The sequence below is a fragment of the Centrocercus urophasianus genome, unplaced genomic scaffold (assembly GCF_019232065.1).
Source record: "Centrocercus urophasianus isolate 14NV4802_14NV808 unplaced genomic scaffold, USGS_Curo_1.0 seq_14, whole genome shotgun sequence".
Classification (NCBI taxonomy): domain Eukaryota; kingdom Metazoa; phylum Chordata; class Aves; order Galliformes; family Phasianidae; genus Centrocercus; species Centrocercus urophasianus.
The window spans coordinates 18,436,141-18,463,235 of NW_024884586.1; the positions used below are offsets into that span (position 1 = coordinate 18,436,141).

At 39.9% G+C, this 27,095-nt stretch overlaps 2 protein-coding genes across 10 annotated transcripts in view; one reads left to right on the forward strand and one right to left on the reverse strand.

Moving 5' to 3' along the window:
* The window catches only part of PLA2G4B (phospholipase A2 group IVB), a 47,211-nt gene extending 41,948 nt beyond the window's left edge, over positions 1-5,263 (forward strand). For all 9 annotated transcript variants that reach the window (XM_042814954.1, XM_042814958.1, XM_042814953.1 and 6 more), the window contains 2 exons: positions 755-941; positions 1,982-5,263. In XM_042814954.1, coding sequence (XP_042670888.1) covers positions 755-941; positions 1,982-2,226 — 432 coding nt within the window. In that variant the 3' untranslated portion in view covers positions 2,227-5,263. The remainder of the gene's footprint in view (positions 1-754; positions 942-1,981) is intronic.
* A 4,438-nt stretch (positions 5,264-9,701) lies between these two features.
* The window catches only part of SPTBN5 (spectrin beta, non-erythrocytic 5), a 91,335-nt gene continuing 73,941 nt past the window's right edge, over positions 9,702-27,095 (reverse strand). The window contains exons 52-69 of the mRNA XM_042813512.1: positions 26,275-26,531; positions 25,915-26,101; positions 23,495-23,707; positions 22,903-23,099; positions 22,074-22,278; positions 21,172-21,366; positions 19,925-20,080; positions 19,203-19,420; positions 17,944-18,133; positions 16,827-17,003; positions 15,919-16,023; positions 14,959-15,573; positions 13,665-13,736; positions 12,161-12,247; positions 11,688-11,779; positions 11,430-11,515; positions 10,823-10,949; positions 9,702-10,033 (exon numbers count right to left, since the gene is read on the reverse strand). Coding sequence (XP_042669446.1) covers positions 9,859-10,033; positions 10,823-10,949; positions 11,430-11,515; positions 11,688-11,779; positions 12,161-12,247; positions 13,665-13,736; positions 14,959-15,573; positions 15,919-16,023; positions 16,827-17,003; positions 17,944-18,133; positions 19,203-19,420; positions 19,925-20,080; positions 21,172-21,366; positions 22,074-22,278; positions 22,903-23,099; positions 23,495-23,707; positions 25,915-26,101; positions 26,275-26,531 — 3,354 coding nt within the window. The 3' untranslated portion in view covers positions 9,702-9,858. The remainder of the gene's footprint in view (positions 10,034-10,822; positions 10,950-11,429; positions 11,516-11,687; positions 11,780-12,160; positions 12,248-13,664; positions 13,737-14,958; positions 15,574-15,918; positions 16,024-16,826; positions 17,004-17,943; positions 18,134-19,202; positions 19,421-19,924; positions 20,081-21,171; positions 21,367-22,073; positions 22,279-22,902; positions 23,100-23,494; positions 23,708-25,914; positions 26,102-26,274; positions 26,532-27,095) is intronic.

Below are 27,095 nucleotides of genomic sequence, written 5' to 3' on the forward strand. Positions count from 1 at the left end.
GAAGTGATCTTTACAGTACAAAGGTTAGCTCCTGAGGTGAGTAATGGAGTTTCATGGAGTTTTGATGGCAAAGACTGAATGAAGCTCAATTGCTGTACATGTACATACGTAGGTAACATGCTTACATTTTTTCAACTACATATTTCAGAGCTTCTGCAGGTCCACTTGGGTGATCAGGAAAATTATTTCCCTTTATGTGTCTGTAGTGTGAGGGGGCATGGGAACTGATCAGCGGGACAGAGTATGTGGATACTTGATTTATTAAAACTTTCAAGTAAAGAGTTGTCCAAATCTTGATCATATTCTTAAGAGCAAACCAGTCACAGTATCTTGGAGGAGGATGGAAGCTTCCTTCAAGACCACAGCAATATAGGCTGATAGGCCTAGAGATCTTAGGCTCCTTTCTCTGTATTGGATCATGACATTCACTTTCTAGGATACTCTGGGTATTGTAGTAGCGAGTGGCTGCTGAAGACAAGATTGTGATCTCCCACATCCTGTCCTCATGACAAATTCTAAGAGTGGCTTTTGTCATTCCTTCCAATAATTTAAAAAAACTCAACGGGGTGATAAGTGTCTTCTGACTTGTGGCATGTGATGGCAGAAAGTAGGGTTGTTCTATGGCTACTCTGGTCTATACCTAGACTGCAGTGTAATTCTAGGAACTGAATTAATTTGCCACAGTATTTCTGTGATACATGAATAAACCTTGTCTTAGTACTTCCATTAAGGCAATGACGTTCTGTATCTACAGCAATTAGAGATGACATACAAATATTGCAAGATACAAAAAATCCCATTCCCCAAAGTGGAGATAAGTGAAGAAGAAGCAAAGAACCCAAAGGAATGTTACGTGTTTGAAGATGCAGAGGACCCGAAAGCACCCATAGTAATTCATTTCCCTCTTGTGAATGACACATTTAAGGAATTCAAGGCACCTGGTAAGTTTAGTCTTTTTACTTGAATTTGGGTTATTTGTCTTTCTACAGTATTGATCTCCTTTGTTCTTCCTAACAATTTTATGAGAGGGCACAGCCTTTGTGTGAGTGAGAGTATCCCATCTTCTACCCATCAGGGTCATTCATGCATATTTGCCTCTATCTGTGGGATATGAATGAGGATGCATTTGGGGAAAATTATGAACAGCGGCAACAGAGGTTAAGCAAAGCTCATTTTCTGATATGAGATTCACCACTTAACGCTTAGAGAGTGTATGTGTGAACAGATACTCCAACAAAATCATACTTAGAAACTGCAGACAAAGAGGAGGTGCCCAGAAGAGGGAACTGGGCTTGTTAGGTGGAGACTGGACATGGTTCAAATGGCACTGTGCCATCAGGTGAGGCTGCTGAACAGAGGCTAGCTGATAAAACAAGTGTCTTAGGGGCATTTTATGTGAAACATGGATGAGATTATGCAGGGCAACACAGCTGCTTCAGCTTCTCAATGCTCCAGGCCTAAATGTGTGAGATATGATGCTCACCTGCATGTCTCTGAGCAGGCACTGATTCATCAGTCAAGCTGAGAGCAGCTGATATGGGTGGTTGGGGGAGGAGGGACCTTAGCAACCTGTTTGTGTGAATTTCAAGTTTAACAGTGGAGCTTTTCACTTCCAGATGGCTGAGAGACACCTTGTGGAAATTATTGTGGGTATTTATTTTTTCTGCTTTTAACTATTTAAATTCTAGAAAAGAGAAAGAATTGGCCTGTGAATTTCCCATTTACAATGCCCTTACAGACTGCACTTTTTTGTGCTTGAGGTGGATGCAGCTGTATCTGGATGTGGATAGCACAGATAATAAGGCTCTCCAAATATCAGGAAGTTTGGCAAAGCAAAGCTTGGACATTTTTAACAGTCACTTCTGTTGTCAGTCTGGGCCCCACATACTGAAGTCTCATTGCCATGAAAACACTCAGTTACATAAAAAGCTGATGTGTATCAAGCAAAGCTCACTATGGTGGCTTTTTTCTTCGTCCACAGGGGAAAAGCGCAGTCTCTCAGAGATGGAAGAAGGCAAAGTAAATCTGGAAAACAACTGTTCACCCTATTACCTCATTAGGCTAATCTACTCTCCTGAAAATTTTGACAAACTTGTGAACCTGAGCAAGTACAACATCCTCAACAACAGAGACCTGCTCTTTCAGGCACTTCAGAATGCTGTAGAACGGAAAATAAGTTGCACGACTTGGAATCTCCCCAGCCACTCTGGAGCTGGATATGCCTAGGCTGGGTTTTCATTCTTTTCCTCACTGAAGGCTACAACAGTCACATTACAATGAACTCATAACAATCACAGTCACATTACAATGCATCACAGTGTTCATGATTTGCAGGAGACTGAGGAAACCTGTACATTTCTCATCTTGCCTTGTTCAAGTTCCTGGTTTTCAAAAGAATTTATGCAATCTTTCTCACCCAAGTTTTCAGACCACAAGAGCCTCACAGTGTAGTTTTACTTGACAAGAAATGAGAGTCCTGGTTAGCAGAGACCTTTCAAGAATTTCCCAATGCTGTAAAAAATGGTGGTGGTTATAGCAATAGTTCTTTACATGTGCCTGTTCCCTCAATCCTGAGCCCATTATCAGTGCTTTTGAATGATACAATTATTTACAAACCAAGTCCTGGCCATTTGCATTCAGTAATGTCCAGATTTTCAGCTAGGCTGAGCAGCAAGAATTTGCACTGAATTGGTGGGCTCAGCTCTGAAGTCAGGCCAAAGAGTCATACATACCTGTTAACAGCAGCCAATCTGCAGTGTGGACTGTTACATTTTGTTTGGCTAATTCCCCTTGCTGATGTAGAAATTATTCCTTTATTCCATTCCCCTGCAAATGTTTGGCACAGAAATGCTGCTCCAGACTGCCACGAAGGGGGCAGTTACATTTCAAGAAGAGAAGACATGAGACTATGGTTCTTGCTTTCAAGTTTTGGCTAGAGGAAAAATTCCACTTAAGGCATGAGTGATTATTTTCGTTTATATGGGCAGTGCCTGTATGAATTAAAATGTCAAGAGCTTTTGAAATAAAAAACTCAGGGTGAATAGTTACCATAGACACAAGTAACTGCATTTAATTCAAGAACGATGACCAAAACCTAAGCTAATGCTTCTTATGGATGCAAGCTGAATGCAGGATAAAATAAGTAATGTAACAGAGTGCATAGTTACTGCATTTTCACAACTAGATTTTTTTCCTCTTTACAGTCTTTATCCCTAACATCACAGGCAAGGTATTTTTAATAGGTGCTACACTAAAATGGAACAGAAATAAAAAAAAGGAAATTCTTTTTCACACCTCTTTGCTGGAGGAAAATACTCAGAAAAGAACACTGCCTGGTTTTCATTTGCTTGGGATTATGGTGAGAAATACTGCCTTGATCTAAGAGCCTGGAATATTGTTATGGCTCTTCGCAGCATTAAAAAGATGGTAGAGAAGGATACGGAGTGCACGAAACATAAATCAGAGAAGTTTCTAGGTTTCATAGCACTGAAGGAGTTGGGCCTGCTTTTGGCATATTTAATCCAAACATAGGACGTTCACAGAGGCCCAGGAAACTCTTGCACATTTCTTCTGTGTTGATATCTAGAATGAGTTGTACTTAAAATTAAAGAAAGAGAAACAGATCTGCCTATTTGGTGTATGCAGGCAGTATCTGAGCTCAGAGGAGAACACCCACAAAAAGTTTCATTGCCTGAGCCCTGCTCCTACAAAATGCTGTCTTCTGTTGCAAGTAAAGGCAGTAAATAAGCCTCCGCAGTACTCGTGTATGGGGCTTACTTGTTGAGTTGAGGAGCACTATGAGAAGAGAGAATTAATCACATATGGCTGCAAGAAAGACAGAAGGAGCTGTTTCGAGTTGATTTGAAAACTAAGAGGGGTATCTCAGAAAACAAAGTCTTACCAGCAGGATCTGTGACCTTCATGTAGGAGAATATGTCCTGGTGCAGTATGCCATAAGTGCAGGCAAATGCACACAGGAGCAGAGGCGGCTGTATGCTGTTTTACCTCATCTACCTAATTTTTACCTGCTGCTAAAAAAACCCATTTTGTTTATGGGTACAATGAGTGACCCCTAACACCAGGAGATCTTGACAGCATGTAGCCAGCAGTGACACACCTTGAATGCACTGAGAAAACGGGCTCTGTGTGCTTCACCTACCTGTAACTGGGGCATGGTTTGTGCCTGCACAGTGCTGCTAATGCACACAGAGATGCCTGCTAAAATGTGAAAGAAATTGGAAAGAAACCACAAACCCAGAGTGCCCAGATAACCCATGGGAGTCAGTGGGGAGCGGGTTCTCTGAGGGACTGTTAAACCCTGTGGTAGGATGAAGGAGGTCAAAGAGGGGTGGGGGGTGTGAAGATGTGTTGCTGATCCCTTTGCCATGGAACTGTCACCCATGATCCTGCACTGCGCACTGGGCCAGGGCTGCTGGTTACTCTCACAGCCAAACACTGTGCTATGTGCCCCAGAGCCTCCTTGGGGTCCCGTGTGGTAGCCCTGTAGCATTAGAAGACAATACCTAAGTTTTAAATGCTTTCTGTTGCATTTCAAAGCCTGTAATTATGTGAGGTCTGCACCACTGCCTATAAGAAGGTGGCGTTAGTTTCTTTTTTGTTGTTGCGTGAAGCCGAGGGAGCTTGTTGTTGGTCTGACAGTGTGGCAGAAAGCCTTGGAGGGTGTTTGAGGGGGGTGAAGTGTGGCGGGACTGGGACGTGTGGGCTCACCCACAGCTTGCTGGGGGAATGGTGGCTGGCACATGCTGTCCCCTCACTACAGCTGGGTTGTGTTTTAAGACATGCTCAGTCAAACAGCCTGAACCCACAGAACCAGAAAGTGTACTTACAGTGCGTGATGTGCAGCTGGTTAGTGTGTCCTGTGCTCAGGTCTGCTCCTCGATCCTGCTCTTCTTTCTAGTGGACACAAGTCTAAAGGAAAGGACCACTGAAATGTTGTGTGCTTGTTCCTCATCCCCGTGTCTTGCTTATGGACAGGTCCATGCCTGCCATTGTGGAGTTATGTTTGTTTAACTGTTGAAAATGAATTCACGCCTGCAACGTGCCCGTCCAAAATGCAACCCAGGTCACAGCTCTCAGATGAACATTCAGCTGGAAAGCCCCCAGAAACACAGAGCTTGCTATCTGCTGCTGAACACAGAGGAAAAAATGTTTGTTCTTACAACTCTTAGCTATAGCTGTATAGAAATTGCTTATATCTATTAACTGCTTAATAATACAACCATTAAAACATAATGTTGCAAAAGAGCACCAGAACCCTGTCAGTTTTTATGCACTTCTTAAGCACAGGACTAGACTCTTTGAGGTAGCACCAGCACTGCTGCTGCTAAGTGCTTTGTAGAGCATTTACTGCTTTCAAGATGGGGTGGAAAAATCAGAGAGATGTTCTGTCTTACAGAAGCATTGAGAGGCTGGAAAAGAGCGGAAATATGAACTCCTGTGGCAAATAAATGCTCCTGAGAAGAATGACACAGGCTGGGTAGGAACACAGCTGTACTGAGCCGCAGCCAGAACACTGCTCCATTTCACTCTGAGTGATTAAATGTGTAGAGAAGCCTGCCTTTCACTGAGCTTTAGTATTATCAATTAAACAATGAGTTTAAAATAATAGAATCATAGAATGTAAGGTTGGAAGGAACCTTTAAGATCATTTAGTTCTAGACCCCCTGCTGTAGGCAGGGACATTTCCTCCTAGACTGGGTTGCTCAAAGCCCCATGCAGCCTGGCCTTGAATGCTTCCAGGGAAGGCATCTACCACTTTGCTGGACAACCTGTACCAGTCTCTCACCATCCTCACAGTAAAGAATGTCTTCCTAATATCTAGTCTAACTCCTTCTTCCAGTTTGAAGCTATTTCCCCTTGTCCTGCTGCTATATGCCCCTATAAAATGTATAAAAACAACCTCTGTAAGTTTTATAAAAGTTTTTTTAACGTGTAGAAACAGCTAAAGATCAACTCTAAGTGAAAATGCACCCCTTTTTGTTACTGTTTTTTGTTACTGAAAACAGTTCCAGTAGAGGCACAGCAACAGAGAGGGCCAAACTGGCCAAGAAGCATGGTGATTTGCTCACTTTACTGGCTGCTATTGGAATAAGTCACAGCACGAATTTAAACTCGAGGAGCTGCACACACACCAAAAGCGTTTACATAAATCTGGGGCCGTGCACTCTTCATTCTCCCACTGAAAAGTTAGTTGAGACAAAGGAGAGCAAAAACCATGCTTCAGAATAGCTAAAACAGAACCCTTACATGAGGAGCTAAGGACCTGAAGCTTTAGCTTTCACTTCACAAGGAAAAGCCTTAGCCATTGTACTATCCTGGGTGAAAAATAACTAATTTCTCCCCTGCTTGTGCTAGGTTTTCTTGAAGGGCTCAGAAACAGAGATAAGAAGGTGGAAAATAAGGCCCCAACAAAGTGTTACTCCTCGTGGTTGTGCCATACCTTAGCAAGTGGGGACCCAGCTCCGACAGCCCCACCTGGCACTGCAGGGTTCTGTGGGGTGCGTCCAGTGGTGCCTGGCTCAGCCCAGCACAGCAAGGCTGGCGTTGGTACCTCAGGTGACACAGCTCATCTGCAGACTGTTCTGAGTGTGCTCAGATGCTCTTCCCCTCTGGATCTGCTGATTGACTGGTTAAAAAGCTGTTTCAGAACAAGAAAAATAAAACTTAACTCTCCACAAGCCCATTGCAGGGGTGAACCTGCGGACAAGAGAGCAGGTTTTGTCTCCAGACAAAAACTCATGCCCTGCTTCTATTGCAGGCCTGCCACTTCCCTACATTATTTATTATACCTCCTAGTCATAAGTGCATGAAGATGAAACTTGCAGCTGTATCACCTTATTGCATATCCAGGCAGAGGCACAGAGGAAGAAAAGTAAAAGCCACCAGCAGTCTCATGCCAGAGGCCTTTCTTCCAAGCTTTGACTTCTCCTGGAAAAGCACTGGCAGTCACATCTTTGCTCCAGGCAAGAATACATTTTTAAAAGCATACTGACTGTGTTCTCACCATTCAGTGAAAAAGGGTCTGGGACTCTAAGCAGTCCTGGTGTATCAGCACATTGGTTTATTGGTGGCAAAAGGGGTGGTGGAAGGAAAAACTAACATTCTTTTCAGGTCCAAAATCTCCCATTCCCGGAACAACCAAACCTGTGTAACATAGTATGTAAGCAGTTGATCATGTTCATTGAGACAGCAGCTCTTGGCTTTCCTAAGGCATCATCTTACTGACCCATTTTCTTAATCTTAATGCCCATATAGTCTATTCAAAGCTGCAAGGTGCTTTGGGCAATGGGTTTAGCTTTCTGCTTCAAGCTTTCATTACTAATAAATTGGTATATGTAATAAAAGTAGCATAAAACTGTAACTCCTTGCAATGATAAACTACTCATCAGTGCATGCTGTGGAATGACAAATCCATGGAGAACTTTGAAAGAGCCAGGGGAATACTGAAAGCAGCAGGTTTAGCAATGTCAATGACATTGTCAACAAAAAATATACACATAACCTACATTAATGGGGTATAAACCAGTTCCTGAAAGTGAAACATTCGCAGGAAGAAAGAGAGAAATATCAAAGGATGGAGCAAAATCAGGTTAAAATTGGAAAGCCAAACCAATCTTTGTGCCTCAGATAACTACGTGAGATTTTTTTTTCAGTTTGTTCCTATCTGGTTCCTTGTAGTTGTAGTCAAAGTCATTCCCTTCCTTCCAGTGCTTCTGTAGGGAGGACCTCCTACTGCTGACACACATCACGGTATGTATCTTTTCTAACCCTCCTTGGGGCTTCTGGAGGGAAAGATTCTCTGAAATAAAGAATGTTGAAATGTTTCACATGCATCTCAGTTCAAGAGCCACAGCTATTGTTGCCAGCTACTGGCTGCTTATTGAGCAACAGCAGCCTATGCCTTGGGGAGAGTGATGGCTTGTGCCTCCTAAGCTGCCTCCTCACTGCACTTTGAAGTGCCAGGACTTAAGTGAGCAGGTAGGGGCACGGGACTTGAAATGTAGTTTTTATAGGGATGAGGAAATGAGCTGAGCAGAGGTGGATGGAGTCCTCCTTTGATATCACATGCACCTGAGGCTTCTGCTTTGGGAAGAATTGGTAAAAGCACAAGGACTGGGTGATCCAGCTGATGAAACTAGCAGGCTACTGTATCTATCCTATGAGGAAAAACACTACACCATACTTTGCTTTAAAATATTGCCCTGTAATTACTAATGAGCCCTAGCTTACCTGTAGGTGTGGATGCCACTTATTCTTCAATTAACATACAATAATGGCAGGCTTCCATATCACAATCTACTTTTTTTCAAGGCCTCCCACGCCTCTGGCAAATGACAAAATATATTATTGCCTCTCTATTTGATCATTATAGTGGTAAATGCAACACTGAAACAATTGCAGAAATGAATGTTGAAAATATTAACTATTTATAGCATAGCAGAATAATTTTGCAAATGTGCCTTTTTCTTAGTAAAACATCATGCTTGCTAACCAACAACATTACAACCCACCTGGATCTGATGAACATTTCCATTTTCAGCTGTTCAAAACAATTTATACTAGAACAGCATGAAGTGCACTGGTATGCTTGCAGGTGCAGAAAGAAAGGTTTATGTGTAATAATTTAATCCCACGGTATTTTAAATTTCTAATGTGTGAAGGTTGAATGTCTTCCCTAGAAGAGTCTGACAAACTCTGAAAAGTTCATTTCACTATGAAATAAGTGCTCTTTCATTTGCCCTTTTCCTGGGAGAGACACATTGGTGACTGCCAAGGGATTTTCTTCTATCATAGAATGAGACTAATGCTTATGTTCAGTTGCCATGATTTTGAAGAGTTCCACTCAGAGCACCAGACAACTAAAGCTGTGCTAACTGTGCCCTGCGCATTTGATGGGTTCCTTACATCAACGCCTCAAGACAAAATTTAGGGCATTAAAACATTTTAAGATGAGACAAATTTTTAACTGCAATTATCGTTTATCTATGGAGATTGGTGATCAGGTTGCAGTCTTAAGTCAGATCTCATCCAAAGCCATGGTAATGCAATTTGGTGTGACCGATGAGCCCTGGGAGGGAGGCACAGAGCTGACAGCATCTAGTTCCTCTCATTTTGTCAAAATCAAGCTCCAGCAATTTAAAACTGGAGTCTCTTATAGGCCTGCAGCAATGGACACCTGAATTGTTGCTGTATGATATCTGAAAACAGCGACAGGTCTTCTGAAAAATGCTCCATTGTGGATGCATGATCATTTCTTTCAGTGTATGCTTATCATCTTTTTTCCAAAGCAAAGTACTGTGAAAGGAAAGAGGGTATTTTATGCAGAAAATTGCCTCAGACCATGTTTAGTTGTTTCTTTCTTTTTTTTTTTTTTTTTTTTTTTTTTTCCTTTTCTTTTGATTCTCCACCTTTACATCAGGCTCTACATCTTGTTTAGCCAGCATCAGAGGACTAGTGTGGGTCCTTGTCTTTATACCTCTGGTCCTCAGTCTTAGCCACTGAACAAAGGCTGCTAAATACAGCTCTGCTGCTTGTTCCATTGAGAGGGTGGATGGGCAAACTTCCATCTTGCAGTCACTTCATGTGAGCTGTCTACAAGTTCCCTCTCCTTTTCCATTAAGTGACTTGGAGTATGTATTACTTAGGTGATAGGGTGAATGACAAAGTTGTATCCACAGAAGTATCCCAGATGTTATTTTTAATTATATTTAATGGCTTTACCAGATTTAATGCCTAATTAAAATAAGTTCCAAAGGTAGTGATTAAATTAAAACTTATGAATACATTTGCAGAGGTTAGATACAGTGGTGAAGGGTCTGTTTTTCATTGAAGCAAATGTTATTTTCCTCTTCCTGCTTCTAGTAGAGATGGAGGCAGTTTTGTGTTATTACCACTTTGTTCTTGGTTCAAAGTGGTGATGGAGGCTTGGGTCACTGCAATCCCATCTTCCTTTGAATTTCTGAAAAAAGCTGCAGATTCCTTCTCTGGTTTGATTCTGAAAGATGGTGTTCTCCTATGAACAACAGTCATCACCAGAAAATTAGGGGCAATCTGGATGAGTTTAAGTCATTGTGTATATTCAAAGCACCTCTTAGGCATCTACCTCAGCAGTGGAAAAAAAAAAAATAAATCTTGCAGAGGGTTTAGAGTTTCATATCACAGCCCAGAAGATTTTTACAGCCTCTAAATGCAATATAAACTAATTTACCCTACAGGCCAAATTTCCTAATTTGGCTCCAGCTGAGTTTTCAGTGTCTGTGTTTAGGTTCTCAAAATGGTCCATGATTGAAGTATTCAAACAGTGCAATTTCATACAACTGATTTTGTTCCTTACTATAAGAGTCTGGATTCCTTTCAGACCCTGCTGAAGAGAGTATTCAAAGGAAAAATAGCAGGCTTCTAGTTTGGATTCTTGCTCTGGTTTTCTCATCTATTGGAACATGTTTGTCTCCACAGAGCATAAAGGTAATCCAATTTTCAGGTCACACACTTCATTTCAATAACATTAGTGACTAAAATAAGTGATAAAAGAATTCCTCTGGGATTCCCAGTTTTAAATCGTTAACCACAGACACGATATAGCTGACTTCATTGAAACCCAGTTTTGAAAATTGGCTGTAGCACATCATAAATAACAAAGTGAAATGAGGCATCATCCTACTCAAGAATACTGTATTCTACCAGATTAACAACAGAGAAGCAGGATTTTTGGATCTCAGGACAATCTACCTCTGTAGGTGGCTGCTAACTAAGCACAAACAGTGATGGTGTCTGTTCAGCATTGCAGCACAGAACCCCCTACCTCAGGAGTGTACTTTTGCTGGTCAGTCTTTCAGCAGAGTCTCTGTCCCATAGACTTGTCTGGGAGGTCTCAGTGCTTGGAGTGAAAGGTCTCACCATCACTGTGGAATCTGGTCTGTTCCTATGTCCTACAGAGTCAAAGAACACAGATAAAAACATGGTAGTAAAGTATTGTTAGAAGAAGAATTTGGAGTGTGTAGCCAATTCTGGGTCCAGACCAATTTTCCCTGAAACTTGTTAGAATTGTTGCTCTGGCTTCCTTTCCAGTATGCCATTGCCTGGTGGATTTAGAGGAAAAAATGTTGATCAAGATCCAAAGCAACCCTTTACTGAAATGATGGCTATGGCTGTTGGGTAATACCCTTCTTTGGGATCAACCTGATGCTGGATGCATTACAACTGAAGGACTGCTTTGCAAGTCACCCCAGGGCAGTCTCCTGCCAGGTTACTACATTGAAAGGTGGCAGGTAACTTTGTACTGCTGTCTGAAGGATGCAAAAAGGAAGGCTCCAAATGCCCCATTCTAAGGACAGTCTCTCATTGTCTTCTCTTTCTCTCACCATCACTTGCTGAAACACAATTAATTCTTGAATAAAATGAGAACGTACCTATATTATTCTGTAGTGACTGCAACCAGTTCTCCATCAGCATTGGAGAAGGTGCTGAAAAGAAATACTCTGCCCCATCTCTCAGTCTGTGAAAAGGGATAGGAGAGGGAACATTCTAGTTAGTCTTACTTTTGACTGAGATAAGCAATATAAGACACTGCAGTTATGGCTCCTACAGTCTTAGGTGACTGTAGGCAAATGCAACAAGTCAGGATAGCTGTGTAGATTTTTATTAGCACACATCTCTGTAAGACTTACCGTAACATGAAGGTGTTCTCTTTCCTGATGTAGTTTATCAGCCTCTCACATTTGGCACCAACAATGCTGAGGGACGGGAGTGTGGATATATTCTGAAGGAGGACAGAATCATAACAAAATATCTGTTGTATCTTTTCTCCTGGGTTTCAATTCTATACCAACGTGTAGGCTGACTATGCACCCATAGTATCTTTTTCTGCTTCTAATTTTATGATCAAGCTCAATGAATGGGAAGAACCACAGAGGAACAGTGGACACATTATATCTTGAAGTCAGATATTTGAATCAGATATCTCATTTGAAGACTGTTCGAAAACTTATGAAATCTTATTATTCAGTCTTGTAGTTGGTAATCACTGAATGACTGCAGGATTTGACAAAACCAACATTTGTAAGAGAACCGATTACACCTAGCCCCCAAATGAAGCAAATGTAACACATAGAATACCAGAAAGATTCAAAAAAGAAATTACCTTAGATGCTTCTTGTTCATCATTGTAGAAATCAAGCTTTAGTCCATCGAGTTTTACAAAGAAGGATTTCCAAGACCTTGAACCTGGCTATAAGAAAAATAATAATAAAATCCAATGACTAGCAATATATTTAATTTCAGTAGTGAAATCTTCTTTGGGCAGCTTCCACAGTAAGCCAGGAGATGAGCCAGATTATGAGCGCAGAAGTTCTCTTTGTCATGATTACCTCCTAAAAAACCACAGCCTGTTGTAGTTACTGTTGCGATGATTCAGTAAAGGGTTCCGTGAATCAGGACCCAACAAATGATACAGTACAGCTCAAGGAACTTCTACACCATGTTGTAGTCAGCAACAACTTTGAGAGACGTGTTATTAAATCTTGGTCTACTTTTGGACAATAACAGGCTCACTTCATTTTCCTAACTGGAACCAGGCCATGCCTGCTGGTCACAGTTTAGTTTGAAATATTTTGTTTCACTCTGACACGGTTGCCAAATTTTAGTTCATTTCCTAGACTATCACCTGCAAAATGCTACTGAACACTATGCAAAAACAACTATTTCCTACTCCAACTGTGTACCAGTGAAAGGTCAGTCTAGTGTCTGTAATCTTCCAAATTCCAAAGCTCCTATTACATGTATGTATTCTTATTTTGTTGTATCAGTTAATCACAGTAAATCAAGTTGACTAATTTGGTGATTCAGAGAAAAGGAAGGAAAACATGTTAAGGAAGATACGTCCTAGTTTTTCAGTAAGATGGAAGTTAAGTATCAGAGCAGACTGAATTTGGTGTGTTCAAAGGAGTAGAATAACTAGATTTCATTTCCAGATGATGAAATCCATAGTAACTTCAATTTTTAAGAGAGATTTCAAGTTAAAAAGTGTCAGAGGAAATATTCTATGGGACAAACAATCCAAGGCTACCTGCTTACATGCAATACTTCAGTAAACACTCAGATGTCTACAGACTGTTGATAAATATTAGGAAACTTCCTGTCCTGTTATGATCATCATCTTACTGACCTATTATTCCTTAACAGGATAAGAATTCTGATTTCAGTGTCATTCAACTCTAGATTAAACAAAGCACAACTTCCAAAAATGAACTGAAATCTTTTTTCTTTTCTAGTAAGTTAGAAGCTACAATCACTGAAAGCATGGGAGTTGGAGCTTCCTCTGCCAACAAACCATCACATGCTGATTCAGGATCATGAAGCTTGTTGAAGGGGACCTTCATTCAAGTTTCTGGTTTATCATAGATATCTGATTTATTATGGATAGACAGACCCTGTTCTGCATGATTCCTATGACAGGCACAATGACATTGTCTCTGTTAAGGACAGAATCAGGTACTAATGAAACCAGTGGACTCTTCTTTAACTCATTTAAACCTACAGTCCTGCTCTCCTCTTCAGCATAGTTTTATTCTGAAGAAGTCTGACCTGATCTGGACTGTAACTCAAGGAAAGGTGAATTAAAGCAGAGTGGAGGCATTTTTTTCTACCTGTCGCCGTCCTGGAAGAAGCTGGTCTCTCTTTTCTAGGAACCCCTCCATATGCTGGAGACTTGCAGAAACCTGAGACAAGAACACTGCTGTTAAACTTTTTAAAAGCCCTTGAAGATGTTGCACATTTTGAAGCTATAAAAGGTAAATTCCAGACAGAGAAATTGGTCTTTGCTGCCTCTAGACTTTTTGTTCACGATGCAGCCAGGAATCCTTTCTAGTTTGTAACCACATCTCATTTGCTGCTTACGTAAAGAGAATCCATATGTCCCTACAACAATATGCTCAGGGAATTTATCACAGTTTATTATGAAATTAATGTTTCCTTTTGAAATCCAGTCATTTGCCTACCTGGAACGGCAAGCTGGCTTTCAACCTGGATTATTACCTGGAGGTCCTGGACTCTCTTACTTGGTCAACCAAATTTGGAGGTAGATCACCATTTGGAGGTGTAAATTAGTATTATTATTCAGAATAAAGGGTATTGTCATCCTGTTTACAAGGGACAGAGATGACATCCTTACAATACAAGTGCTCTATTTGACATCCAAACATTACGTGACCAAGAGCCATTCAGTGTTTTGACTGTGATAGCATGATTAATAAAAAATCCATTACAGAAAATAAATTTTATTACCTTTGAATGTTATTTTGATATTACTAAATGCAATTTACAACTTAAATTGCCAAAGAATTAATTACACCCTTGCAATAATGATGAGTTACACCAATCTGTAGTGTTGCACTGGTATACTTGGGTATGTGAGCAACACATTCCTCTTATAAAGTGCAAAGGGGAAGGGAACAACTTTTACCCATCTATGAGTTAACAGTAAATTTCCTGCCTGGGTGAGGAACTAGGAGCTTCTGGTTCTAGACTTGCACCAGCTGATCAGCTCTGGGCAAACGTGCTACCCAGTCTTGCTTCTCTGTAACTTCTAAACTCATTGGGCACTCAGCATGGAGATGCTCATGGAAAGGCAAGATGTCATGAATAAATCAGCAGCTTTGTCTCTTTCTGAGGTAGCACCTCTCGTTAAGTGTTCTGCTGAATGTCCAGCAGTATGAATAGCCTCTAAGTTGGGAATGAAAACCAGAAACCCATGCAGGTGTCAAACCCTAAGCTACAAAGCTGAGCAAATTAAAAATGCTTTTAAGCTGTATGTATCTGCTTAATATTTTTGGAAAACATATTGATTGTAAAGGATTTTCTTGCAGAATTTTCTATATTTCATTATTTGAACTAGCACAGGTTAGCAGTTTTGTGAGGAGTAAAGAATCCCAGGGAACTTACCAAAGATGCAGTCTCCAATGTCTCTGGCAAGGACCTAGACAGCAGTAAATCTGATGATTTATCTAATGAATTCTGGTCAGGCTTGGGTGACGTTGCTGTTAATTTTGTTTGCAGGTTGGAGGAGGAGCTTTCAGCACTTTTTTCTTGAGGTGATACAAGGCCCATGGCATATGATTCTGAGAAATTGTTGCTGCGTTGCAGGCTTATGGAGGTAGGAGATAAAGGAGAGGTTAAAGAACTGTGATGCGCCAAAGATGTAGCTTGTGGGTCCACTGTCTTTGGTGTAGGTGGAGTGATAATCTCACTGAGTCTCCTCTCAGGTTTCATTTCTGTTTTTTTGCTGCTCGGCACCTCGGGGACTTTCCCAGAAGCAAATTGTTGGAATGCCACCACAGGCTTTTCAACTGGGGAGAAAATTGTTTCAAGTGGAGTCCAGGACAGGAGTGGTGGTTGCACAGATTCCACTGGCTTTGTGTTCCTTATCTCTATCACTTTTGGTGGTGGATTCCTTTTGTCAGATGTTTTTCTTTTCAGAGAAGGAACCCGTACAATTTTGCCTTTGTCTTTCTGCTCACTTTCTTCTGCATCTGTCTGTTTCAGAAGATTCATCTCCCTCTGTAGGACATAAACATTACATTTTTGAAATTACCTGTGTAAGTGCACTCATGGGCACTGTCCAGAGAAGCTTTTATTTTAAGCATAAATGTTTTTCAAATGCACTCCTTTCTGGCACTAAATTCTAAGGACTATACCTTCACTGGCATTCTAACCATTAGAACTAAATTTATTTGCTATACCCTGAGCTAGAGACTTTAATAACCTCTAGAGAAACCATGCCACTGCTTCTCTAAGATTGCTGTAGAAGCAATGAGTATTCTTACATGGAATGACCGACTCCAGATATCTAAGATTCCAGATCATACTGTCTCAGATGCAGCTAATCAGCCTCCTACTTCTTACCTTAGTTTTCCTGCTGAGCTGAGCAAATTTCTCCTCCTGAGCTGCAAGCATGTTCTCAAAGTCACGATGTTTCTTCAGTAGTTCCTCTACTTCAGACACAGAATCCTGAGTGGAAAAAACGAACAGATACAGAAGTTGAAACTCAAATCTAATGGAATTTCTTTTTTTTTCTTCTTTTTTTTTTCTTCTTTTTTTTTACAGCTTGCAGCCTGGCAGCTGTATGTGAGAAAAAGAACTCAAGAAACAACCTTCTTTTTTTCCACTGAAGCCAAGTGGTATCATGGCTTTCAACTATAACCGTTTACATACAGATCAAGTACTTGGATTTTAGTTTGAGCTAGACGCACTTTGTTTCTCTCTACCCTTGTAACAACACGCATCTTAAATCTCTGCCTTGCTCTTTCCTTGTACTGGCATATCTCAGTTTATGATGGTGCTTTCCCATCTTCAGAATTATCAAAAGATAGTCAATAAATAGAAAAAAATATATATGGATGCTGGTCTTCAAATAAAAACTCGTACACTAACTATCAGCCATCTGTGCAAAATATTCTACAGCCCCAACAGGAGGTGGGGAGTTGTTTTCCTTTCAAAGCAGGTTCTCTCCATGACAGGGAAGTTGGTACCATCTGTAAGATTTCTTACTATGTCAAGAAGAAATGGGATGCAATTCTTCCCAGTCTTCTACCAAACCCTGGAAGCCACCACCTCCTGAAGCTCACCATCATGTAAACTGCAGCTTCTGACTCAGGTTCCCTTCTGTAACAGCACCAAAATCCTGCCCCCTGTAATCTCATGGCTGCATTGCTCTTTAGATTGGTTTAATTTCAGAGTTGAGCTAGCATATGCTCCTAGCAGTCAGTATGTTCTAGGAGGCATTTCGACACCGTAACACTGTCCTTACTCACCCCATAGCTGGGGTCTGAAAGAAAGCTCTCCTTGGCAGCCAGCCATGCTTCTGCTTGTTCTAACTCTCTGCGGAGCAATTGAATCTCCCAGTTTTCTTCATACAACTCTTTCCTCATGTTCCAGCTCTCCTTTACTTTCTTCATCAGCTCTGACAGCTCTAGCAGTTTTTCTTCAATCTGAAAAAAAAACATTTGCAATGCCGTGAGGTAAAAGATCCAATTGGACTTTCATTTGACAGCCAACTAGCAGATAATTTAGCCTCAAGATCTGGAAAAGATGACCTCTAGATAATTTTATGGTGGTAACACAATTTAGAAAGAAAATTTGAGTCCTAATTTTTTTTAAATTGAGATAATTTAGCTTACATGCTGCATAATTATGCACTGTAATTGTACACATTTTCCTGTATGACCAATATTCTGCTCTACATTTTTCCATGATGAAACTTTATGCCAGGGAATTGTATTCTAGAACTAGCGAGAACCTCGATGACTCAACAAATCCAACAATTTATGACATTATAACAACTGATAGTCTTCAATTCTGCAGCAGAAGTAATGTAATGTTGCATACAACCCAAGATGTTTTACTGTGATTTCCTGATCTACTGATAGCATCAATACTAGCTTGGAATCACCACCAAAGTTTAAAGATACATAGAGAACCATCTCAAAGAAATTTTAATGTTCTTGCCCCTCTGGCTTTTTAAAATTTCTGAAGAATTACATATTTTCAGAGACCTCACCCTATGGCTGTTTGCTATGTGATGTATTTTATTCTAGTTTTTGTATAGCTAGATGCCAAAATCTGATGTGGCTTATCTTTTCCGTGGAATAGCATTACCTACTCCCCCAAATAGCCAGTGACTATTCTTTTACGGTTAGCCTCAAAATCAGTTTTTCAGTAAAGGAAGAAGAATTTTAACAAGTTTTTTTTTTTTTTTTTTTTTTTGCTACATTTCACATAAAGTCTGCAGCTTTTAATAGTAGAGAAAATGCTTGCTGTTGTCCCTTTTGGTATTTTGTTTTGAAAAACAGACTAAGCTGTAAACTCTGCCTATTTAATATGACTACTTTGATCGGTTTCATTTGTAGAATATTTAACTTATCAGCACACCTCCACAGACATGAAATGTCCATTCCTCATTAGGTCATCTCCTGCCCGCTGTATTTCTTCATATTTTAGCCACTGCTTCTCTATCTCACGCTTGTATTCCTCATGACGTTTGATAAGCAGTTCAGCTCCCAGGACATCATTTGCTAGTTCTTCAGATATCACTAGTGCATGCATCTCATTGGCCCATGCCCTACCAAAAAAAAAAAAAAAAAAAAAGGAAAAAGGGTAAAATTGAAGGAATATGAATCTCGTTTGCTTCAACTAACATAAACACATGCTTCTTGATTTACCTAACCTCTGGATCTATTCCTTATCATAATAAATGCCCAATAGTCAGTGGTAACCACCTCACTGCACTTGGATTTCTACTTCTGTCATGACTTAACTCTTTCATTAATCACAATAAATTAAAATTTCCCATATTTCTTCTTTGGGAAATGCTACTTTAAAAATATTCTGAGAAAATGTATCATTTTTGATGAAAATTACACTAAAATGATAAAATGTAGTATTTTAATATTCAACTGCCACTTCCGGTATAGAAGAATGCTGCATTCCATTAGTTATTTCAGTTTTTACACTAGATCTGTACTTACACATACTTGAAAAGGTTAACTTAAACAATTTAACTCAACATTAAAATGTATGTTTTGTAGATGCTTTTATCATTCAGTTTCATTCTAATTCAGATGTAAAAAGAAAAAGTAACTGAGTTCTTGCAAAAAAACTGACACCTCATGAAAATGGACAGAAGAGTATATGCATATGGGCAGTAGGATTAAATAAATGTGGGTAAAACACTTCCAATACTTGAACAGGTGCTAAGCAATTCTAGAAGGTTATCTTTAATACGGATGCTTTCATTCTTAGAAAAGCAAGCTCTGATGTCTGTATAGGAATAAATTACTTGACTATGTAGCAGAGACTCTCCCACCTTCCTGGCAAATCAAAGGTGTATTTTATTGAAATTAAAACTGTTCAGAGTGACTCGATTTTCAAGATGTCTAGGAAATAGGCTAAAAGTATGGGCTTATTGTAAACACTGCACTGAAGTGGAGTGACACAGTCCCTCTGATGTGTGGTCAGTTCCGTGAAATGCTGTTGAGAAGATGTTATGTATTATTATTCAAAGCAATTTGCAAGCAAGTTGTAGAACACTTGGAACAGGGGTCAAATAACCAAAGGCATAATTTAGAAAATCCCAAATGGGGGAGACCAGAAATAAGGCCTGCAGACAAACTCAAGGAGCCAACACATACATTAGCTCCCTGCAGTCATTGAAGTAGAGCTGGACTTGTTCTGCCTGGCTCAGTCTCGCCTTTCTCTCCAGAAACTTCTTATCCAGGTTTCTCCAGCACTCATCCACATCTGTGAGTCTCTCCATAATGTTTTCCTTGAGTTGTGGGTATGTGCGGCTGAGGTGCCAGGCTTCTCCTCGAATCCGTTCCAGCTCTTTCATAATGGCTCCTAGATCTCTCTGGAACAAAAACAGAATGGATTGTAAGACTAAGTCCCTACTTACATCTGTCAAAAGCAAATTTTAAGAACAGTTCGTATCTTTTCTATACACTGGCTGTGAGGAGGCTGGAAACATAACTCTGTACTGGTTTTTCCCCTAGTGCCTTCTAACATTCATCAAACATCAAAAAATCTTCTTTAAATGTGACATGCTGCTTATTTTGGTAACTACGGAGCTGAAGTCTCCTCTTACGGTTCAAATAACAACTTTGCAATTATAACAACAGTTTGGAATAAGCTTTAAAGAAATTTATCCTGAGCAGCAGAAGTAGTAATAATTTGATATAAAAAGGTAAAAATGGGAGGAAAAGACCCCTTCCATGAGGCACAAAGGATATTTCAGAGTGGAATAAATTTATCTTTTGTTCTGCCAACAAGAGAGTATTTCACATCAGGCATTGATGTGCACTTATTTTTTTTTTTATGCTTTTCTGCTGCTTTTTCATGGTAGATACACCCTCACCTCTACTCCTTCAAGCTGGCTCAGAAGAGTCTGTACACCTGGAAGATCATATCCATAATCATCTATGTCCACCACAGCCTCCTTCTCCTGCATCCAGCCCTTTACTTCATCCACATCATGATCATACTGATGAACTTGCTGGGCTGCTCTCAGATTCTGAAATAAAGAAAAATTTTAATGGTAATACAATATATCATGTCTGCAGTGCAAAAACAGGTGACCCTAGTATCATGTCCTAATGCAGAACACAAGCAGAAGTGAAACACCTTCCCAATTAAGACATCTAATTTCACAAGTTCTCTTTCTCAATGGAAAGAAAAAGGTGTATCCAAAGATGTATCAAATTCATTCCCATGTAGGATGGAAAGCAGAAACTGCCCTCTCAAGTGCAGAAATTGTCCCAGAAAACTTGTTTGGAATAAAGACATACATTGCAGTGAAAATAAGGTGAGTTGGGTGGAGATTAAGTTTTCTGAAATTAGAATTTTAAATATTGTAAAGCTGTTTCAATGTTTATGTTAACAATTGTCACGCATTAACTTCATGGCATAGTGAAATAGACTATAGTGAGCTACAACTACTCCATATTCAAAATGTGTATGTAACAGTAGTGAAAAGAGCTGAGGACATCTGACATTTTATGTTTTCCTCAAGCCAACTTAAAAAGTTGAATTTAATTGCCCTTTCTGCTTTTCTAAATACATCTGAGACTGCTGTTTCACAGGATGTTGTGAATTGATTTTACAGCTAACTGCTGCCAAAAGGTAAAGGTCTTGTCCCTGCATTCTCTATCACACTTTCTCTTATTTCCCTTGTTTGACTTCAACTCATTGACCCAGTAAAAAATATATAGACAGTTCCCCCTCATTTAATGAGCTGAATTGATTAAAAAAAGAAGAAAGAAAAAAAGAGTCCACTGAGTGCCAGACTTGGCTTCCTGTAAGTGGTGGTAAACCAATATGTCAGCTTAGCTTTTACAGAAATTGGATCTAGTAGTGAATTTAGGTAAATAGTATACCAGCAGGACGTTAGGTATCTTACATAGATTATATCTATGTATAATCTTGCCAGCAACAGCAGGGAAAGCAGTGGCTATAAACAGAAATGGTTCAAGAAGAAAGAGAACAGAATATACCCATTACTCTTATCTTTGTGTTTCTACATTGGCAATGCACTGGTTTGGGAAAGGAAGAAGGATGTATGAAAATGCAGGGAATTAAATGCTCCAGTTTCAGTGTATTTCCTACCTCTGTCCTTGTCTGGATGGCATGGCACAGTTTCTCCCACATCTCGTTAATTTGCTTTGTTCTTTTCTGGATAATATCTGTCTTGCTGTGGCCATCCTTCTCTAGCTTAGATGCTAATTCATTTAAGGAGAGAACTTTGGAATGTCCCAGAGGTTTAATCTCATTTACAAAATCTTTAAACTTTTTCTCCAGCACCTATAGGATAAACAGAGACACAGACTTAGAAAATTTTTTGCCTACCTCTGTTAAAGAAACAAAAAGAAACACTTCCTCTGTAGTGTACAACACAAAAGTTATTTGCTGCAGAATGTTAATCACGTGATAAGCCCAGATGATCTGGAATCAGAAGAAAGTATCTGTTCCCTTAATCATTTAACCTTTCGTAACACTGAGAAATGACAAACGCTGCCCAGAACTAAGAAAATAATCTCTTTAGTTTGTCAGAATACATAACAGTTGCTGAAAACATTAATTCACTAAATCATGAAGAGGACACTATAAACTATACACCTCTGCACCACACGACCTGAGGAGAAATTCATCCTTGAAACAAGCAGCTAGAGGTGAGAATGCCTTATTTCGGAATTTCCTACTGAAATTGTTGCAAGACTGTGACCAAATGGTTATGCTTTGTCAAATTTATAAACATTATCAGAAGTCAAGTGTACTGACCTCACCTTATTCCAGTAAAAAGCCAACTTTCTGTTGCACCTCTATTCTATGCTACCACTGAAAGCCCTCCATAAGAGACAGTAACCAGTCTGAGTCTTTGCTGCAGTGAGAACTGGTTTGCTTATTTTTTGTCACTGTAATGTTTCACTTTCAACAGCTGCACAAAAATTTTCGCAAATATTTTCCTGCTTTACCACACAACACATACACCACCTTTTATCTTCTTTTACCTCAACACCATCTAAGTCCTGCCCATAGTCATCGGACTCTGCAATAGACTGTTTACTGGAAAGCCAGGCGTCCACCAGCTGGAATTCTCTTTCAAACTGATACAGCTGGAATTGTTCTTGCAGGCGTTTTCTCTGGGTCTCAGCCTTTTGTAGGAGAGACTGATAGTCTGCTAGGATCCCCTGGAGCTTTGAAAGTATGGCTGGACTGCAAAAAAACAAACAAACAAACAAATAAAACCCGAACAGCATAAAACAAACAAGAATCAGAAGGTATGTTTTTGTTTTACTGCTCTTTTTGGACACCGTCTTTTCTAACAGGTTGGATCTGTAACACCTTTAAATGCAGAAGAGTCCAGTTATTGTCATGATAAGATGTGAGAACCAACTAGGTAAGGAAATTATCTCACATTGCTGCTCTTTTCCACTCCCTTCTTCTCAGTAATAAAAGAAAATTGGCAATGAAAAAGTGAACTGTCAAGAATGCCAACTTCCTTTCCCAAATATGGTGCTTGCTGAACCATTATGATTCAACATATTGAGAGTTCAATTGAGAAGCAGATGACAGATCCTCAGAATAGACAGTGGACAAAGAAGCTGACATAATCGGTCTGCTGTTGAAAAAACAACAGTTATGAAAACATTAAAACAAATCATCAAGCTTTCTGAGAGCTTGAGAGTATGTGATGGTGGTAAAGAAGGGACTGATGTCCCTTAAAATCATATTTCTGAATAAGCCATTGAACAGCTAATGAAGACTGAACTTTTTCCATATTTGTCTTCTTTGGGGAAGTTTTTGTTTCAAAACAGGAGCCCACTTTTACTTTCCTACCTCTCTGGGTTGTCTTTGTTTATTAAGCCGGCACCCGTCTCCTGTACTTTCTCAATCCGGGGCCTAAAACCCTCCATGTCCAGCTTGGTGGCTTCAAGTTTACGTAGTAAAGCTTGAGTGGATTCTTCATTCTTCCCATAATCAGAAGTCTCTAGAATGAAGCTCCTCTCTGCCAGCCAGGTCTCCACGTCCAGTAGCTGTATAATACACAAGGATGAGCTTATACACAGATGAGCTAAACTTTAGTTTAGGTCACGGCAAAGGAAACTGTAAAGCATCAGTGCCCAAAGAGATGCATCAGTCAAAATGGAAAGCAGCTTAGATGCCGTCCAGTCTAGCAGATGTTGTTAAAAAAAAAAAAAAAAAAAAAAAAGCGTGCCCAAATCCCAGTACTTTCAGTTACTTTTTATCCCTCACTACAGTTACTTGGAAAAACAACTGTTACATCTCTACTATAACTGTACTTACCAGATAGGAAAAATCAGAACAATATGAATTCTGCTCATATATCAGTACTTGTAGACACTCAGCAATACAGATACCTTTTAAAGCAAATAAAGGCCAAAATGAAACCCTTGTGAACCATTCCTACCTCAGTCAGGAACTGATGGGCCTCATATGACTGCATGAGACGCTGTCTCCTCACTTGAGCCTCTGTCTTCAAGTTTTCTACAGATGTCTCCAGCTCGTTCATCTGCTCCATAATCTTGCGAGAGGCTGAGTGGCCTCCCCTTACCAATTTCTGCCCAGTACTGAGCACTGCTTTGGTCAAAGCATCCCGACTGCTTATCTCATTCTCCAAATTCTGGAAAGAGTAAAATGGCAGACCAAAAAAAAAAGCCATTTTTTCCTTTTTCTACCGGATAACATTCTACAATTATTTAGTTGTGTAATTCCATGGTAGTTCCACTATAAATCTGTTTTCCGTACACACAGATGGGTCACAGGTGCAACATATGACTGAATACTTAGAGTGGAATGCAAGAGCTTTTTTGGGTGAAGGAACAATAACAGAAATAAAATTTAACCACACAATTTGTACCTCATTATGTACCCACCTCAGAGTGTGGAGGGAAGAGATTCTAACTACGAAACTCTTGCCCGCAGATTCCACTCAAATATATCTGCTTCCACTCATATTGCACCATGTTTTTTGAATTAAAACCTGGCTTTATTTGAAATGAATGTTTGAAAACTAGATTTTGAAAAAGCAGATGCATTCCTCTGCTTTCCTCATCTTTGGTAGGCAAGGACCACACTTTAAATTTGTTTGTGAAGGGATGTTCATTCTGTGGTTAACTAAGCCTAAGCACAATAAAAAGAAAGCAAACTCCAGCATTTCATAGTTGTTCTATTTATTTTCAAAGCTGGTGGTTTCAGAGTTAGACAGTGGTGTTTTGTTAAGGTAGAAGAGATGCTCTCTGGGGAGAGAAACTGCTCTTTCAACTTAAGTATCAGACTTGGCTGCAAAACAGCTGTGACTCTAACCTTGCCTTTAACTTTCCCCTATTAATTTCAAAACAGCCTCTGTGTTGTTGAAAAGTGACACCATATTTGACCCCAGCAGAACAGAACCCAGTATCAAAGATTTTAAAACATCTTGTACTCTGTATTAATAATAAGCTAGTAGTGGGAAGAACAACTTTGCAGTTGAACATTTAGGAATACGTATTCACAGTACTTCATTTATACCAACAGAAAAGGGTGGTAGGGGAGTGAGTGGAAACTGTTATTCCAAACTAAGCAGCTATACTTATGCATGCTATGTCTGAGCGTAAATGCACTTTTGCATGACGTTCAATTTTGTTATGTTGATACATTTCATGCACTACCACTGTTGTGGTGGCAATTGAAGTACTAAATTTGCAAATCTGGCTCTATAGGACAAACAATAGGGGGTAGAACCAACAGCATATTCAATTTCTGACTTACATATAATATGGATATAATATATCACGGGTTCTTACATATTCTGGAAGATGTATTTTAAAAAGAATTACAGTTCTTTATTAAACTGTGAGTGCATTTTTAGGATAAATCTACTTTTTAAAAGAATTCATCCGTGTCCTGCCATGTCACCTGTACCATCCTAAACTTTTTTATTTACCCCTGGAACATTCAAAAACCTTTTGCAAGTTCAGTTTTATTTTTAGGCATGCAGATTGCATCCGATGCCTGTGCCTCCAATATATATATATATATATGCATATTCTCCATCCAAAGATCTTCCATATTTCCCAGTCCTATTGTAGATTACACAGATTTTCCCAGAGGCACTTGACCTGGCATTTAAATTTGCTGTCGTTTGCTAACATTAAATACCACTAGCTGCTGGAAATTTTTAGCAGCATTTTCTTTCCTCCACCGCGTTTTTGTAGAGAGAGAGTGATCTTTACTCAAAAACAATTAGAAAAGCAGCTGCTGTTTTACTGGTATTCAGGATGACAGTGTTCCAGTCACTGCTGTGCCTGATGGCCCATCTAGATGTTGTGAAATAATTCAGCAGCTATCTTGAAAACTACCACTACAGTGAAGGTCAGCTAAAGATCATAGAAGCTTGTTAACTCCCTCCCTCCAGTGCCGAAAAGTCTTGGGGGCAGATGTTTTTCTGGGAGCTCATCCTGAGACATCTGAGCAATAAGCTTGCTTGGATGTACTTCACAAGTTTAATAGTATGTTAGGACATTATTTGTTGCCCAAAGAAACAGCATGCACAACAGTTGCAAAATCTATTTCATATTGTAAAAGCCAGGTTTTGAACTCAGTTTGCAGAAAGAGCCTATGTGTCCACAGAAAAGCATACAGTGTGGTACATAGAGCATTGCAATGATAAGTGTGGAATCCCACATGTCAAACCATAAACATATCCTTTGAAAAAAAATGTAATTATCAGACAAGCGTAAGAGTTATCCCTGGCATCACGAATCCTGCTACCCAATGCACTGCACTTTTCTTGAGGCAAACTGAATTGCATATTCTCTCTTTCATTCTGAAGAATGAGAATGACATTACCTGGTGCTTTTCCTGTAGACTCTGAACAGTTGCCAGGGATTGGCCATAATCCCTGGAGGATGCCATGGGAAGTTTCTCACGAACCCAGGCCAACTCCTCATCAACATCTCGGAAGAACTGGTATTGAAGTCTGCTTGCCTCCAAACTCCCACGTCTTTCCTGCAGAGGGTCGCGTAGACTTTTGTATCTGCAGATTTTAAAGGAAACACAATGAGAAGTGCAAAACAGTACAGAATGAACACAAAAGGTTATATTCAGAATAAAGTAGACAATGAAAAATAAAAAAAAAGCTGCAAAGAAGAAAAAGGCTGAGAAAAATAGGCAAAAATTGTGCTTGAGACAGACCAGGCACTAACACACCTTTGCACCAGCTGATCAACTCTCTCTTCTAGCTCATCGGCAAGGAAATGCTTTTCCTGCTGGAATTCCTGAGCTGTGTTCACAAGCTCTTGCAACCGGTCCCTATGGCTAGCAATATCTTGCTCCAGTTCCTCTTGTTTCTTCAAATGACTGTTCAGAACCACTAGATCACTGCCGCTGTATGGTGCCTTCAACTCATTTTCCACATCTTCCAACCATTTTTCTGTATCGTCTATACTCCGCTGAAAATGAAGGGCCTGGTGACAAGCAGGACAAAAAGGTCAGTTAAATCTTCAGGATATAAATTACAAAATAAAATGACAGCCCCTTTCCAGAAGAATCGCATACAAATGCAGAGAAACTTCCAAAGGCTCAGTGACTTCTTCCCAGATCTGATGGTGGTCCAAATGAAGAAAATGACTCAGTCAGAGTGAATTCAAGAACAAATGCAGAGAACATAAGGAGTTAATCTTACTTGTGTAATGTTGCACGGATACCAATGATGGACACAGTACCTTAAAAGGCAGCCATTTAAAAGCAGAGCTTTATTTTATGCCCACAGAGTATCCAGTGCAAATTTCAGAGGCATGAGAACTGATATGCCTGAGAAGAGCTACGAGAATAGAAAGCAGCTGTGGGCATCTTTCTCATAAGGTGGTGAAAAGATGCCAGTGAGATAGGTCCAGAAAAGTGGAAGATAGAAGGGTACACATTTTCCCTCAGCATCTTCTGGAATCCTGACCTAACTTAGCAGTAGACAGCAGAAAGGCATGCAGACCGTAAGTCCTTTCCTCTCACTAGGGATCTCTAATTGCATACAA